At 49.6% G+C, this 16,590-nt stretch overlaps 6 protein-coding genes across 6 annotated transcripts; 5 read left to right on the forward strand and 1 right to left on the reverse strand.

The window, feature by feature from the left end:
• Positions 1-1,108: 1,108 nt before the first annotated feature.
• ColSpa_07885 (scyllo-inositol 2-dehydrogenase (NAD(+))) lies at positions 1,109-2,237 on the reverse strand (the record flags this gene model as incomplete). Its single annotated transcript, XM_049274097.1, has 2 exons — positions 1,109-1,858; positions 1,905-2,237. 2 exons carry the CDS (start codon positions 2,235-2,237, stop codon positions 1,109-1,111), a joined length of 1,083 nt encoding a protein of 360 aa, XP_049130054.1.
• A 418-nt stretch (positions 2,238-2,655) lies between these two features.
• On the forward strand, positions 2,656-3,806 carry ColSpa_07886 (D-xylose 1-dehydrogenase (NADP(+)); the record flags this gene model as incomplete). The annotated part of the gene is made up of 2 exons (XM_049274098.1): positions 2,656-2,692; positions 2,746-3,806. 2 exons carry the CDS (start codon positions 2,656-2,658, stop codon positions 3,804-3,806), a joined length of 1,098 nt encoding a protein of 365 aa, XP_049130055.1.
• A 1,143-nt stretch (positions 3,807-4,949) lies between these two features.
• ColSpa_07887 (2-heptyl-3-hydroxy-4(1H)-quinolone synthase) lies at positions 4,950-6,358 on the forward strand (the record flags this gene model as incomplete). The annotated part of the gene is made up of 3 exons (XM_049274099.1): positions 4,950-5,218; positions 5,278-5,530; positions 5,621-6,358. The coding sequence occupies 3 exons, from the start codon at positions 4,950-4,952 to the stop codon at positions 6,356-6,358; spliced, it is 1,260 nt and encodes a 419-aa protein (XP_049130056.1).
• Positions 6,359-7,470: 1,112 nt separating this feature from the next.
• On the forward strand, positions 7,471-8,857 carry ColSpa_07888 (purine-cytosine permease fcyB; the record flags this gene model as incomplete). Its single annotated transcript, XM_049274100.1, has 3 exons — positions 7,471-7,625; positions 7,715-8,119; positions 8,167-8,857. The coding sequence occupies 3 exons, from the start codon at positions 7,471-7,473 to the stop codon at positions 8,855-8,857; spliced, it is 1,251 nt and encodes a 416-aa protein (XP_049130057.1).
• Positions 8,858-14,487: 5,630 nt separating this feature from the next.
• ColSpa_07889 (uncharacterized protein) lies at positions 14,488-14,874 on the forward strand (the record flags this gene model as incomplete). The annotated part of the gene is made up of 1 exon (XM_049274101.1): positions 14,488-14,874. One exon carries the CDS (start codon positions 14,488-14,490, stop codon positions 14,872-14,874), a length of 387 nt encoding a protein of 128 aa, XP_049130058.1.
• A 1,027-nt stretch (positions 14,875-15,901) lies between these two features.
• ColSpa_07890 (putative urea carboxylase) lies at positions 15,902-16,545 on the forward strand (the record flags this gene model as incomplete). The annotated part of the gene is made up of 5 exons (XM_049274102.1): positions 15,902-15,957; positions 16,018-16,120; positions 16,170-16,243; positions 16,294-16,400; positions 16,454-16,545. The coding sequence occupies 5 exons, from the start codon at positions 15,902-15,904 to the stop codon at positions 16,543-16,545; spliced, it is 432 nt and encodes a 143-aa protein (XP_049130059.1).
• Positions 16,546-16,590: the final 45 nt, after the last annotated feature.

The following is a 16,590-nucleotide window of genomic DNA, read 5'->3' on the forward strand; positions in this document are numbered from 1 at the left end:
AGCTGGGTTGGCCGGGTTGGCGCTCTTAACGAGTCGGAGCGGGAGGGAGGGAGGGAACACGGGCCATCCCTGTTTCTTTTGGCTCCAGGGAGACGGCGGGACGGGCCACTGAGGATTTGCACACCTTCACCTTGCGTCCCCGGGGTCGGTGTGTCGGTCAGGGTGTCCGCGACCGCCTTACGCTCTCGCTGCCTGGGTAGTGGCTTGCAATCGCGGCATGCTAGCGAGAGACAACCTGCGCCGGGTAAGGTGAATACAATCGCACGGTCTAATGCATCACACCGAAGCCGTTTGTCTCTCGCCTTGCGTCCTGAGAAACAAGACACCATGAGCACCTCGACTGAGACCGCATGGCCTGCTTGCACACCCACTCCGAGTCGGTCCCGTGGCCCACGTCCCTCGCTTCTCCGGGATTGGTCCGCCGGGCGTGGCCCCACTCACACCGATAACCGGCCGGACGCGACTTTGAGTGGTTCCTTTTGGAGGGGGAGTCATACACCGACGCGGAGAGGTAAAGGATTGGTGACGCATTCTGGCGGTGAAGGTTGGTGTTGATGGCTGCAGCTCTTGGGCATGGTGCTTGGCGAGTATCTTACCTCTTGGAATTGTGAGTTACTCCAGCCGCGTTTCTCTGTACAAGTCCATTTGCAAGATGATCATGCCCAAATGCTAGTGAACTCTACTTATTAAAGCATTCCCTGCGCCTCAGTTTGTCGTATGATTGTTACTCCCCACGAGAAGCCAAGTGCATCGAAGACTTCGGGAGAGTGTCTCGGTTGCATCGACAATTCACCTAGCCAGTAGCGTCATTGAACATCAACTCCGGCTTCCCATTTAGGTAGAAGTTGACTAAAGACACTCCGTGTAAATTTTCGATTGATGAGAACATGTGCGAATCGCACAAACTGAGCCATCGTAACTTCTCCATTCACTACAATGCTCTATATTTCATACAGTCTAGGTCAACTTTCATCTCAAAGACTCACTAGGATCGCCGTACATGTCATTAAGCAATTTTCGGAACGCAAGGGGACAGTAAGGGATAAGGTAGCCAGCTGCTTGTTTGATGTGGCATGCAATTCTAGACATCCGGAGCCCTCGATTATGTTTATAGTGAAGGAAGCTTTGAGCTCGTTGCCTGGCCCTGCCGGTTGAAATAAACCTTTTGACCGGTTCTCAGGCTCTCCTGAAGCCCCGTTGCTATTCGGAGAGACGTAACAGTAGAACGCAATGGAATGGGCAGGGGCTTCTCATCAAGGATAGCGTCCACGAACGCATTCGCCTCCACAACAAACGCCGATATGTATCTGTCATACCACGATGGCGTCGGTTCAACCTTGACGAACCCGTCCGTGTCGCAGATTTCCACCCGGTTCTTCCTCGGCGTCGAATTCACCGTCAACTTCCCCGTCATACCAAAGATCTCGGTGACATTGTCGTAGCCGTGCGAAGAACTCCTCGAGTGGTAGAAGTGGGCCATCTTGCCGTCCCAGAACTCGCACACGCCAACTGCGTTATCCGCGTCTCCTGTCTTTGCGAGGTCCGGGAAAAAGGCCGCGGTGCCAACGGCCGAAACAGACTTGGGCACAGAGTCCTCGCCCAGGAACATCAGCGACAAGTCAATATCGTGGATGGCACAGTCAAAGTAGATGCCGCCGGAGTTCTTCAGGTACTGATGAAAGAATGGGCTCTGGTCGAGCTTCTCGCATCCGTGAGACCGGAAGACGAAGGGCCTGCCAATGGCGCCTGCCTTGACTTTTGCCTCTGCATCTTGATAGCTATCGTCGAAGCGCCTGGAGAACGCAACCATGACTTGGGTCTCCGGGTTTGATTCCACGTGTTCGCAAAGAGCCTCCAACTAGGGAGAGTCAGCAATACATAGATTAATGTTTGTAGCAACATACCTCCGTGACAGATCGACAGATGGGTTTCTCGCAAAGAACGTGGATTCCTTTATTGAATGCGGCCAACGTATGAGGCAAATGCAGCTCTGTGATGGATGAGATGATGACCGCTTCAAGGCCAGGGGTCTCAATCATCTTTTCAAAAGTAGCGTAGACTTTTACACCATGAGGCTTTAGGTACTGATCGGCCCAGTCCAAGTCGGCCTTGGCTGGAGAGCACACGCAAACCAGTTTGGCCCGGGAAACCAGATTCAGAACGTTGATGGCATGCCGTTGGCCCATCCGACCAATACCAACGACGCCAACTTTAAGAGTCTTCTGCGGAGAAGTCATTGTGTCGATAGCAGGCGGTGACGGGAGTAAACCAGAACCCTTGAAGAATGCTCGGTGCGTAGTGGAAAGAGCTTCGAGGAACTGCGCTGCTCTAATTGCTGCGATTTTACAAGGACGAGGCGATATTTAACGATGGGGTCGGAAAATGGTTGCCGTCCTGGACTAATACAGGCAATGACGGCGAAAATTGACGGATTGGTAAGATGACGCTCAACGAGCCTCAGAGCAACGTCACGGGAAGAATCCCGAACAGCTCGTCGATGAGGGGGCTGCACACAAATGCGCGGCCCCGGACTTCATATTCCGAATTCAAAAGAACGGCTTTCGAGAATTATGATATATATTGCGTCCTCGTCTACTCCGTTTGTCCTTGAAACAGAGTGCACAACCATCCAGTCTCAGCTAACCGACTAACAAGATGTCGGAATTACCAGCGATTCGCTGGGGCATTATTGGTACACTCCCCCGCATCTTTGGCACTGGGTCAATGCTGACGGACTGACAATAGCTACGGGGATGATCTCTTCCTGGTTCGTCGAGGACCTCTTGATCTCACGACCAGACACCAAAGTCAAGCACATTGTGCAGGCAATTGGAAGCTCATCGGCTCAGAAAGGACAGGACTTCTCGAAGCAATTCTGCCCCAACAGCAACCCAGCCATTTATGGATCCTACGACGAGGTTTATGCTGACCCCAATGTGGACATCCTATACATCGGCACCCCGCATGCTTTCCACAAGCAAAACTGCCTAGACGCGATTAATGCTGGCAAGCCTATTCTCTGCGAGAAAGCTTTTGCACTGAACGCTCGCGATGCGAAGGAGGTCTTGGCTCGCGCCAAGGAGAAGGGGGTCTACGTCGCTGAAGCGATGTGGCTCCGCCACCGTCCCCTCGTACAAGACCTGCAACGCATGCTTCACAAGGAGAAGGTCATTGGTGATGTCTTCCACGTCTACTCGGAGTTTGGACTTGAAATGGACATTCCAAACTTGCCCGACAGCTCAAGGTACAAACAGCCTCATCTTGGTGCTGGCTCACTGCTCGACTTGGGCATCTACACGCTGACCTGGGCTATACTTGGCTTAGACCCAGGAACACCTGCGGCCCCCGAGACACCGAAGATTCTTGCTGCGCAGTCACACCATGGTGACGTTGAGGTCACCAGCAGCGTCATCCTCCACTATCCTTCTACGGGTAGACAGGGTGTAGCAATCTCCACGACAATGGCGACCGGTAACCCGGACGTATTGGCCCGTATCCAGGGTACCAATGGCGCAGTGGAGGTGCATGGGACTGTTCCGTCCGACCCCAACTCTTTTACCGTCTACCCAAAGTTCTGGAGAGACCAGACAAAAGGGGTAGTCAAACGAGATGCTGGCAAGACCTACGATTACAAACCAATCGGACGGGGTTACTACTGGGAGGCTGACAATGCTGCACTGGACGTGTTGGCAGGCAAGTTGGAGAGCGATGTTATGCCTTGGGCGGAAACCATTCGTGTCATGGAAATCATGGACGAGATTCGACGGCAGGGTGGAACTGTGTATCCCCAAGACACAGAGCAGTGATGATTGGATTAGCGATCGCGAGGATCTGTTGAAGAATGCGATCAATCCATGCGACTTGCCCGAAATCCAGAGGAGCACATTTAAAGTCAGAGGGATAGCAGACGGACTGGAGAACCATAAAATCTGATAAAATGTTTGATAGAATTGTGCAGGAAAGACATGCAAACAATGTCTATGTAGGTGGGTAGCGTGATTGATGACGCTATCACTATTTGGCTGAGTTATGAAGGATTCATTTTATGTTGTGTTTTTCACTTTTTGTATCAAGCCCTTATGATGATCTAGTTAGTAACGATAAGTTTGTTCCACGGGCTGTACGCACACCTGTATAGAAGATGATGATTAGGCTTTGGAAATTGTCATCAAGGATGCCAGAACATAGAGACCGCTTTCCATGATGAGCGTACAAACAACCGTCTGATAGTTTTTTCACAAAGGTCTAACTAGCTCCAAGCATTTCTGTGTGGGATCAATTCCATAGGGTGTGCACACTTGACCTTGCGCGTTCAATGTGGCTGGCTTTCTAAGAGATTGGCGACAGAAGAGAATACTGCGTAGCATACTTGGATACGTTCTTAACATTTCATAATCGATACAATAAGAGAGGCCTTTGTCATTGGTGTTCGAATTCGAGTCAGTAATTTGTGTCTAGCAGCCATGTTTAAATTACCTTCCTTACGAACTCGAGCAATTAATCAACTACTTAACATCTCCCTGTCTATATCTTGTTCTCCGAACCTGTACATTACTTTATGGCTGGCCAGCGTTTAGAACACATCTTTTGAAGTCTTAACAGAACTTGAGACTCTTATATGAAGGTCTCCAGCCTTGCAAGTTGTGAATATGATCCACTATCACAGACTGCTTATGAACTGATTGACGTGGGGTTGAGTCCTTTATCGGCAGCGGCCGGATTGCCAATCCGCTCCGTGGATTGCGCAATGCACCATGGTGACCTGATACACCCCAATCATTGGGCGATAACAACCATTGTTGCGAAAGCATAAATGCCGCGCCGGCCATGTTGATGATTGATTATTTTACGTCAAGTTTGCCAAGGCACGGTGTGATCGCTCCCTAGTAGCCAGCAAGCATCGTCACGCTGTCAGTACCTTTTTGGATCGTTCGAAACTAACCACAACGATGACTATCAAGAGCCACTTCACTCCTCCCCCACTCAAGGTCGCCATTATTGGCGGTGGTCCTGGAGGACTGGGTGCTGCAATAGAGTTCGCCAAGCTGCACTACGTCGACTGGACGCTTTACGAAAAGAAACCCCAGATCAGCGAAACAGGTGGCGGCATCAGTTTGCAACAGCACACTTGGAGACTGCTAGAGTTGAACGGAGCAGCCAAGAACATAGATCCAAATGACTTCTTCAGGTCTCCAGATGGCACGAGTGGGCAACAACGGTAAGCTATGAATAGAAGAGCTTTGTTCACGTGCAAGGTGTTGACATGTGAGATCACAGGAATGGAAGGACCGGAAAGCTCCTACAACAAAGCAGTCACCCCAAGGACACGCCACCGCAACAGTTGAGTTGCCGTATGGTGCGGGCTAAGCTACAGGCTGCCCTACTCAAAGATGTCGATCAGTCGCGTGTCAAAACCTCGAAAAAGCTGATTGATATATCTATTCTACCAAGCGGCAGGGTCGAGATCCGTTTCGAAGACGGGTTAACCGACGAAGTGGACCTGCTTGTTGGAGCTGACGGAATCCGCTCAGTAAGAGCTATCTTATGCGAACAAATCAGTCGGGGTTTTCAAGCTGACGGATAACAGTTTGTGAGATCTTTCGCTTTTCCTTCACACAAGATCAAGTATAACGGCCAATCTGCCTACCGCACCATCATTTCAAAATCGACAGTTGAGGAGATCGATGGGATCCCGAAGTCTCCCGTCTTCTGGCAAAACACTGGCGGAAAATACGTGTTCACCTGTCCTCTGGGTGGAGATGATTTCGAAGTCACCGCGCGCATCCGTCGCCCAATCGAGGGCCAGGAACATGTCAGCTGGGGCCGTCCCTTTGATTTCTCCACCATCGCATCAGAGTATGACGAGTTCTGTGAACCTGTCCGAAAGGTCATACAGCTTGCCGCTCAAGGCAAGACCGAAGAGTTTGCCCTTTTCTCGGGAGCCCGGCTTGAAAGCGTCATTTCTCATGGTGCCTTGGCCCTAATTGGAGACGCTTCTCACCCCCTCTCTGGCGCTTTCGGAGCTGGAGCAGGCTTTGCATTGGAAGATGTTTATGCCTTGACTCGGGGTATCGACTGGGCACAACGGAACGCAAAGGGGTTGCCGGCGGCGCTAGAGCTCTATGACCAGATCAGATCTCCGCACTATCGTGATCTATACGGAGTTCTGGACAACTTTGCCGCACTCAACTCCGCATTACTGGCTGAGAATCTTCCTGTAAATGAGGAAATTGAGGAGCGAGTAAAAAGAGCGGGCGAGAGTAAGAGTACTTGGATGTACCACTATGAAATAGACACGGCCGTCGACCAGTTTCTCAGAGCGGCTAATCGACCCGGCCAGGTGGCAGCTGTTCTTTGATACGTCATTAGAACCTGGTTGACTCCTAGACCCGAGCAGTAAAGCACCATGTGAGCTAGAAATAGATACACTTGCCAAGGTGCCTCGAAGGCGAATCTTACAATTGTCGCATCTTCCTGACCAAGAGCTTCTCATGAAGGTGATGTACCCATGCTATGGTTGACATTGCCAACCAATACATATGTTTCTTACTGGTCAGGAAAATGCTATGACGGTAGATATTCCTACGAACAACCCAAAATCAATTGTAGAGCGGCGCGACCGGTGTTAGACTGTAGGCGGCGTGATACTTATGAATTCCATTACAAGACGTCGCCCTGGAAGGATACCACTAGGCACACTGAGCAATGTTCCTTGAAACCTCGACTAAGCTTCATCGCAGCGACACCGAATGGTTTGGCGTATCATAACATCATTGGTATATCAGAGGGATATTCCGTTTGTGTTATCGTTCCACTGATTTGTGTCGCCTCAAGACCTTAGTAGTCCGCGCCGCTCCACAAGGCGGCTACTGTCGCCACTCGAGAGGCACCCAATCTGGAGAGCCAATCCGGCGGAAACAATGGGCTGATGGAGACACTATTAATTAGTCAACAATTGACTAAGTCTCATTTGGTCGCGATATGTGCTCAACGCACGGACGCTTAACGACAAATTTTCAAATTTCACACCACCGTCAATACTGAGTCATCTCCATTGATATTGGAGTAACTCCGCTACCGCTGTTGCTCAGTCTCTACTCTAACGTTTGCTTGTACTGATTTCACCCGCTTGTAGAAGCTTCCAAGATGGCAGACGACTTGGAAAGCCATCATGGCCAACGAGGTCATGGCGAAAAGCAGATCAGAGAAAGTCCCAACGTTCAGCAGCCTCCAGTAGCCAGCCAACATGGAAAAAGTTTTGTGAAGAGAGTCCTGATGGCCGGGCGGGTCGAAGAGGGCGGGATTCAGCCCATCCCGCTCGAGGCTCGGACAAACACCAAGTACTTCAATGCTTTCACGATTTGGTGTTCGATCAATACCAATATTTTGGCGTGAGTGATTATCTGAGGGCTCAACAGCCTCCGTGCTGTTACGATCTTTTTGCTCACACTCGTTAGCATTACCTTCGGCATGCTGGGTCCGGTCTCGTTTGGACTCGGCCTCCGCGATTCGGCACTTGCAATTCTCTTCTTTAATCTATTGTCCACCTTGGCTCCGGCATTTCTTTCTACTTGGGGCCCCAAGACAGGGATGCGCCAGATGATCCAAGCTCGCTTTAGTTTTGGGTAAGCCAACATTTGGCCTGAACTGGCATCAATGGTGCCGGCTTAATATGTGGACAAAAATCTAGGTTTGGCTAATATGTGTTTTGCAGGTATTACTTTGTGTACATTCCGGTCATTCTCAATTTGGCAACCCTCACTGGATTCTGTGTCATTATCTGTGTGATTGGAGGACAATGTCTCTCCGCAGTCTCGGAAGGCGACCTGTCGACTGCAGTTGGTATTGTCTTGATCGGCATTTCGGCACTTTTGATTTCCTTCTGCGGCTTCAACGTGCTACACTTTTATGAGGGCTACGCTTGGATGCCGGCCTTGGTCGCGATTATCATTGCTGTAGGGTGCGGCGGTCAGCAGCTGAAGCAACAAGCTACGGCTGAGCCAGCAACGGCATCTGGGGTTCTCAGCTTTGGTGGTGTCATTGCATCCTACATGATCCCATGGGCTTGTATCGCATCTGATTTAACAACCTACTTTGCCCCCACAAAGCGACTCGTATCGTAAGTCCTGATACCTCCACTTTTGGAACTCATACTGACCTCTTCAGCTACCGCATCTTTGCATACAGCTATCTCGGACTAGTTGTGCCGACTATTTTGCTCATGACTTTGGGTGCAGCCATCGGCGGCGCTATGAGTAATATCCCTGAGTGGCAAGACGGCTTCAACAGCACGTTGGTCGGTGGTGTCCTCGGAGCTATGCTTTCCCCAGCCGGCGGCTTCGGCAAGTTTATTCTTGTCGTTCTCGCCTTCACGTTGCTCGCCAACATCTCAGGCACGATGTATGCGATCACTCTGAACTTTCAGACTTTGGTCCCCGCATTTCGATTGCCACGATACGTTTTCTCAGTCGTGGTGACTGCCATCATCATCCCGATTGCGATTCGAGCAGCTCACGACTTCTTCCTCAGTCTCGAAAACTTCATCGCGCTTATCGGCTACTGGTCGGCTTCATTTGTGGGAATTGTGGTTGCTGAGCACTTCGTTTTCCGCCGCGCAAACCATAACTTGTACGAGGCTGCTATTTGGGAAGAGCCTTCAAAGTTGCCATGGGGCGTCGCAGCCATTGGAGCTGCTGCGCTAAGTTTTGCGCTGGTTGTTCCATGCATTTCTCAGGTTTGGTTCACGGGTCCCATCGCAGTTTCAACGGGAGACATTGGTTTCGAGGTTGCGTTCGTCCTGAGCGCTCTTCTATACCTGCCTCTGCGTTATGCCGAAAGGCGCTTTGTAGGACGATGAGATGCTGATGGTCAAGCTACAAGGCTCTGAACCGTATCCCTGTTATAATCGGTTGGTAAAAGCGTTCCAGCTCTGACTTAATGAGCTGGTAAGCTAAGGGCGGCGTCTCTGTGGGAGCAGCGGAGGTCCGGTAACATTGTATCGAATATTGCGTTTGGTGAAATGTCGGATTGGTCGATCGTAAGGAGCCTTGATAGCCTAGCAAGCAGGCACACGAGGATCGATAATGGGTCAGCCAATGCTCGTCGTTTGCAAGTATGATTAATATAAAACTTACGAGATACCCAAAATATATCTTAGTTGGGTTTTTTGATCTGTGTTTATCCCCAAGTACTTATCTGTGTGTTGTTCACACCACTCCCTCAACCTGTTCATGATTCCGGCTCTGTGCATGTCCGTTCTCTCTCTCAACCAACATCTGGCTTGATGACGCCCCTCAAGAGCTTTGCACCATCTATTCTTCGCTAGGAAAGATGAAAGTTCTGCAGTTAGTGTTTCAGCTAGTATCCCACGCATTGGTTTGTCATATCAAGCGCCAACATACAACTTATTCATCCATCCCCTTCCCCATGCCACAGTCTAGCGTCCCATAGCAGACCACTGGAGAATACACACCGCCAACCACGCTGGCTCCAAACGTGCTTCGGTAGAAAAGATGGCGCGATCAAAGCCAAATTCGCTTGACGAGCGCGCCTACTTTGCCATGAAATCCGCGCATTGTGCTCAGAACTACGCACACGCGAAGAAGCATGTCGTCGTGGACTTTTTGGAGTGTTGCAAAAGTTTTTAACGCCCTGACTGGACTAGCCGCCATGCTGGAGAAATAACATCTAACAGAGACATACCTTCCTAAAGCTTCAGAACCCCTGCTAATGGCTCCGAATGTCATTTGAGTCAGTTATTGATCAGCACAAAGACCTGGGTGAGATAATTGGCCCACTACTACCTGCGAATAGCTGGCTTCAATACAGGATTATGAGCATTACCTAAAACAATCGGTTTGAAGGACATGCTAAAGAGGGTATACTGTCTGGCGTGTCACCTTCAACAAGTTAGCACAGAAGCGTAACACAGCGAAGCCTTTCTGACGGAACCGATGATTTTCGGTATGTCTTTCAATCTGGCAGCTTTCAGGTGAATGATGATCATGTCAATCTTTAATCTGCTACCATTTCTACAAACAGTTCCCAATGGGTGGACATCAGGCTCGCCCTAAACAGATCGCTGGCCGCAACCACAGCATTTAGTGGTGTCTATGATCTGATAGCTGTGTGTTAGATTGATGAGTGGTCTCCAGGCCTTGAATTACCTGACAATATTATGATTAGTAAATTGTAACCAGTCTCCTTCCACAAGACCAGCAGTTATATCGGCTGCGACGCGCATATACAAGCTGACGTGCAGGAGCTGAGATGCAGGCAAGCTCAACCTGCATTGAGCGGGAGCTACGTAACGGAAGTTCTTTAAAGCTAGCTTGAGAAGAGGTGATAAACGAGAAGAAAGGAGTTGACATTCGGGAAGAACGATGAACTACTATTTGTCAAAGATCCTTCAGAGCTCGGCTGACCGTAAGAACGATTCAGCCGCCTGTCACCATTACAAAAGAAGAAAAGAAGGCTGTTACCTGAAGATGAGTTGTTAAACAACTACTTAAAGCTTGGATCGTCAGCGAGATAGCATTCGAGGTTCGTTCATTCTTATGGCAAACCCCTATCTATATTTAAAATGTACCTCACAGTTCTCCTCACCACTCAAGCCTTCGTTGCTATCGCGACGTCTACATCCACTCTAGGCTCCCTCACATCCTGCCTCAACGCTGCACTCATTCCTGTTGCTTCAATAATACCTACCCCTTACAACGTCCGACTTTCGTGTAAGCCCCTTGCAGTTGCCAATCCCCTTACGGTTACGCAAATATCATCTGCCGTGAAGTGTGGTGCACAGAATGGTGTCAGTGTCAGTGCGAAAAGCGGTGGCCACAGCTATACATCCTCCGGCTTTGGTGGGGAAGATGGGCACCTGGTGATCAATCTAGACCATATGTGCGCCGTGAAGGTCGCCACTGACGGTACTGCCAAAGTACAAGCAGGCGCTAGACTGGGTCATGTTGCCACTGAGCTATATAAGCAAGGGAAGAGAGCTCTCTCGCATAGAACTTGTCCAGCGTAAGTTTTCTAGCTATGTTGATTGTACCGTCTAAGACAGAACAGTGTCGGTGTTGGTGGGCATTCCCTCCATGGCGGCCACGGCATGGTCTCTCGGAAGTACGGACTTGCCACGGACTGGATTAAGGGGGCAACGGTCGTTCTGGCTAACGGAACCATAACGTATTGTTCTGAAACCGAACGTCCAAATCTATTCTGGGCAATCCGCGGCGCAGGCTCATCAATGGTTATTGTGGCCGAGCTCGAATTCAACACTTTTGCCGCACCCGAGCGGGTAACATATTTTGACATCAGCCTCAACTGGGATGTGAAAACAGCCCCACAAACTCTTTTGGACGCCCAAGAGTTCGCAAAAGGATTGCCAGCGGAATTGACCATGGCTACAACATTCAACAACAATGGGTAATATCTCAATGGTGCCTTTATTGGCGATGACGCCGCTTTCCGGAAAGCGGTGCAGCCTCTTGTCACAAGCTGGGGGTAAAGGTTTCGAGTGCAAAAACAGTTGGCTGGATAGACTTCATCAAGCACTATGCGGGTACCTCAGAGATTGACATAACTTCTTCGACCTACAATGAGGTGAATAGAACCGCTCGACAGATGTCTAGATCATACAACTTACTGCCCTTCTCTTAGCACGAGAACTTTTATGCTTCGAGCATTACAACTCCAACCCTATCAAGAACACAGTTGGAGTCTCTTGTCAACACTGTCAACAAGACTGGCCTCAATATGAACCGCTCCTGGTTCATGCATATAAACTTCCATGGCGGTGATGCCTCGGCTATCACACGTCCGAAGCCCACAGACACAGCATATGTGCACCGAGACAAGATGCTTTTTTTTCAGCTCAAGGATAGCGTGCCACAGTGCCAGAGATTCCCAAGTAATGGTTTTATGTTTCTTCAGGGGCTCAGGCAGAGCATAAGCAAAAGCCTTACTAGTGACGAGTGGGGGATGTATGCAAATTACCCAGACTCGGAAATTGGCAGTAATGCACCAAGGCTGTATTGGGGAAATAATCTTGAAAGACTGGAATGGGTAAAAGAGGATTACGACCCAAATAATTTGTTCAGGGATAGTCAGTCTATCAAGCCTGTAATGTAGCTTGGATTGTTCCAGATGAAGGTGCCCAAATTATACTGTCTGGTGAGTTTCATGAATTGAGCCAATTTCCTGGCTGGGTGACTTCTAGGGGAGTTCAAAAATTGCTAAATGCTCTATTGCTGCGTTCATAATAAAGCGGTCCATCTTCGGGGCGAACAATAGCAGCTGGTAGCATTTGTTTTCTGCTCAAACTCATGTCAAAGGGCTAGCATATTATAGATGGACAACTTCAACCAAAACGCGCGTAGAAGTCATTTTTAAAAGTGATTCGAACCTACCCTTCCACTATTTCTGCCGTACCAGGCTGTAACTATTTCATACTGATGCGGATACATCAATTTTACTTCTTGATGTTTCGAGCCCGGACTCCGCTGGTGCTTCGAGACCATCTGACAACTTATAATTTTAACATTGAGGCTCTTGGTAGATAACTAGGAGAGCCTACGTAAGGAAAAGGAATAGTTGAGTAGGCGGTCAAAACGTATACAAAAGAACCTGAATTGGTCAGATAGGAAGGGTAGTAAGTTTCGTGGAAGTTTTCTCTATGGGAGGTGGTTTGGAGCATAGGTGGAGCAAATTACCTTGGCCGCGGGTGACAATTTGGCCGGATTGGCGAGAGCAGGACCAATTGTTTTCTTTGCAGGTATCTAAAACCTTTCTACACATGCGATTGTTGTGAGTGGCCAGAGATTCAGCCTAAGAGTGTTTTTCCGATGCGGCGACAGCCGACGTGCAGTTTGCGTGCGGAGTGGAATTCTGGAATCGGTGGGCCTCTCCAGACACAGTGAGCCCGTAGGCGCCTTGGCTCTTGGCATTCGCCGGCGGCGCGGAGCAGATAGAAAGAGCATATGCACAACAACCGATCACGGAACTGGAATGCGGACGTTGTTTGTGATTCTAAGCGAAGCTGAATTCGGGTCGAGGCAGGAAGACAAGTATGTCTTGAGCCAAATGCGTCAGCACATTGGCATTCCATCCAGTCGATCCAGCTTAGCCATGGCTGAGAGACCTCGTGCGCCACACTGCGCCTCTTTTCTGTCACCGGCACATGCGGTCCTCCTAAATAAAGTCTCGCTGCATGCGGATGGCTGTAAGCCATCACATGTGCGACCTCGCCAACCCTACCTTCGCTCATCCTGTGATCTTGAGAATCAGCTGCAACTCTCACCAGTAACACCAAGGATGGAGACCTTGCCTCAAGAAGTCGTCGACCAAATCGCATCCAACCTCTATCGACCTGATCTAAAGAGCCTCTTGTTGTTGTCACCAAAGCTCCGTATGGCAGCTGAAAAGTACTCTGAGGGCTTCACTAGGTGCAAGCTGCACTACAAAAATCTCGACAGATTTGTCGAAAAGTTTCGCGGTGCACGCTTTTGTTGGCTTCATGAACTGGAATTCGACTTGAGGCTGCCAGAAAACCCAGCTCATAAGGGCATTAACCCAGCCGATGACCCGACCGACGCCAAATCTTATGACGACGATCTATCAGCCCAAGTTCATGCACTCTTCAAAGCATTGAAAACCCTTGAGGACTCTGATGGACCGCAAGGAACCATACAGCTTAAGATTACTAGCCCCGAGCGACCGGACTTCGATCCCACCAAGCCAACTGCAAGCTGGCTTGTTCATCTGCACCGTCTGGAGCAGCTCCCAGTACTCCAAAGTATCGGTTCTCTGTACGTTGGGCCACCTGCATATCGACAAGCATCAAACTCCTTTGGTAAACTTAGCTTAAGGACTCCTTTGGATATTTCGGCCAAGCTACCCAATTTGGAGATGCTCCAGATCGACCTTATAGACGAGCACCACTGCGACTCGGAGTCAGAACGCAACCGAGTCAAGGCAAGAGAAGAATTTGCGCGCGTTGCTGAGACCATGTCACTCCGAGCCAAGCGAGCTGAGATTATTCTTCAAAGAAGAAAGGCCCATGAAACTCTTGACCACGACTCGGCGATGCCAAATCTTGTTCGAGCAGGTCCTGAAGACCATTTCAGCTCTAGTCTTCGGGTCCTTTGTCGCCATCTCACTCAGCTACAACTAAGCGCCATTATCGACAAGTCGTTCTTCTGGCCCGACGATGGACAAGGTGATGTCTGGCCCAACATGGAATCAATAGAGTTAAAGCTTCATCCAGTTACTCCTAGGGGATCTTGGTACTTTGTGGGGCCACATGGGGAAGGTAGCAATGTGCAAGGATATCCTGTGGACGGGATCGAATATACTGGCGAGAGTCAGGCCATCGAAGGCGATACCATCATAATGGGGCATGCTCCCTGCCGGCCTTCGGGATGGCGTCTCAGGCCCAGTCCAGAAACACTCCATCCACTCCTCGTCGCATTCGCCAAAGCAGCTGCAAAGATGCCTCGTTTGAAAGAGGCTATGATATGGTCACCCATCTGGTGGTCGCCGGGAGACCATGCTAAGGCAAGATTCTATTATCACAAGTCTTTCGACATGATGAACAATCAGAGGCCACTGGGTTGGGGAATCGGTTACAACGCGCCTGGAACTGGTCGAGAGTCTGATGGACTAAACTCAGCGGCATCTGAAGAGTCTGATGACGAAGATGTCCGTCTATTCGAATGGAGAACGGGAAGCTGGGAGCCCGATGAAGCGATGAAGGACTTATTCCACGAAATTGGTCGAGAGCAGCATGGAGATGAATTTGATGATGATTGGGACCCTGACGCAAATCAGGAAGATCTGTTCTTCGAAGGGTTCTGCTTCGGAAAGAAGCTTAATTGAGATATAACGGTATATAAGGGCCTTAAACAATGTGGTCCATTGTCATGGCATAGACCCGCAGTTCCGGCTCTTTTGGTCCAGTTTCGTGCAAGCTGACTTATCTGGTTGGGATTTTATCGTTGAGGAACATAATAAATAAGCTCTGAGAAGGAGCATGTCCGATTTACACAATCTTATCTTCTCTCGGTGTCCGATTGGAGAATGATAAGAGTTTAACTCCCAAGAAATACTAAAATCTTGGCCGCCCACACATGAGCCATTCAGAACATCACGTCTTTCTCTCGGCGCCTCGGCGCCGCTGCAAATATGGAGTCAGACCTCGCAGGCGAGCAACAAGCATTTGCTGGCTCAGGCTGGCCCAGGGCCCAGAACCACAGCTCCGAAACTGGAGGTGGGTGGGTGATAACGGGAGCATGTTCGCTGTAAGACACAACACATGGACAGCCGCCAACCTTGACTGCAGCGAACGAACATCCATGAAACTCTTGCCACTCTTGGGGTTCCGCTCATCCACGCCAAGATGCGGCGGCGCTCTCTGCCGACATCAGCGACCTTGCAGCTCGTCTATGCGCCCTGGCTCCATGTTATCCCATTCAAATGACCTTATCTCTTGAGTAACCCACTTTGCTCCGGCGGATTGGTACCAAATATCTTGGCCTTATCCCTTTATCAGTTTCTCCGGGTGATGCATTGGGCGTCTAGTACAGTCCAATGAAAGGATGGGCATCAAATGTACGCCAGATACCTGGGTTGCTGATACTACGGCCAGAGCCCGGCGGCCATTAGGCTCTGCAGTTGAAAAGGATTTGCATTATTATATAGCCACTTCCTCGGCCTCTCTGAGTCCGAGCCCGCTTATTTTGAGAAGCTGTCCTCAGGAGCTCATTTTGTATCACTGAAACTTTGATAGCAGCTGCAACCTACATTCCCAATACCAACGCGAATTGCGTAAGCATGGATTCAACGCCGGTCCTCCATCAAGGCTGGGGGTTAGTCCTTCTTCAAAAGCGCTACAATTATCGAACAAATGCTAATCGCACGTTGTAGCTATGGCCTTATGATTGGTCTCGGTGTCCTCTTCGCGTATGTCTTATAATCTCTGTATTCTTCAAGAACTGACGATGAGACTCATCGTTTCCACAGGGTTTTCATGATCGCTATCACCTGGGCCCTCAAAAGATACAATTATGAGCTCCAGACGTCGGAAATGTTCACTACCGCTGGACGATCACTCAAATCCGGGCTGGTGAGTGAATGCATCTATCATTCAGGCGACAGAGTTACTCATCCGATAGGTCGCCTCTTCCGTCCTCTCGACTTGGACGTGGGCTGCAACTCTGCTGCAGAGCACAGCTGTTGCATACAAATAGTAAGTATCCCAGCTGCATTTGGTTGTGAACAGAACTAATGGCATTGTAGCGGCGTATCTGGTCCGGTATGGTATGCCTCTGGTGCAACCGTCCAGATCATTCTTTTCGCCACACTGGCCATTGAACTGAAGAGACGGGCCCCGAACGCTCATACATGTAAATTCTATTGTGATTATTGCACTGAATAAGGCTAACATATATATGTTTAGTTTTAGAGGTTGTGAAGGCGAGATATGGTCCCGTCACTCACGGTGTTTACATCGTATTTTGCTGCTTTTGCAACATTTTGGGTGGGTCCTAAATACCAAGTACGACGACATTATGGAGTCTCTAATTCGAGATTCCA

This window comes from Colletotrichum spaethianum (assembly GCF_022836535.1).
Source record: "Colletotrichum spaethianum MAFF 239500 DNA, contig20, whole genome shotgun sequence".
In the NCBI taxonomy this organism is placed as follows: domain Eukaryota; kingdom Fungi; phylum Ascomycota; class Sordariomycetes; order Glomerellales; family Glomerellaceae; genus Colletotrichum; species Colletotrichum spaethianum.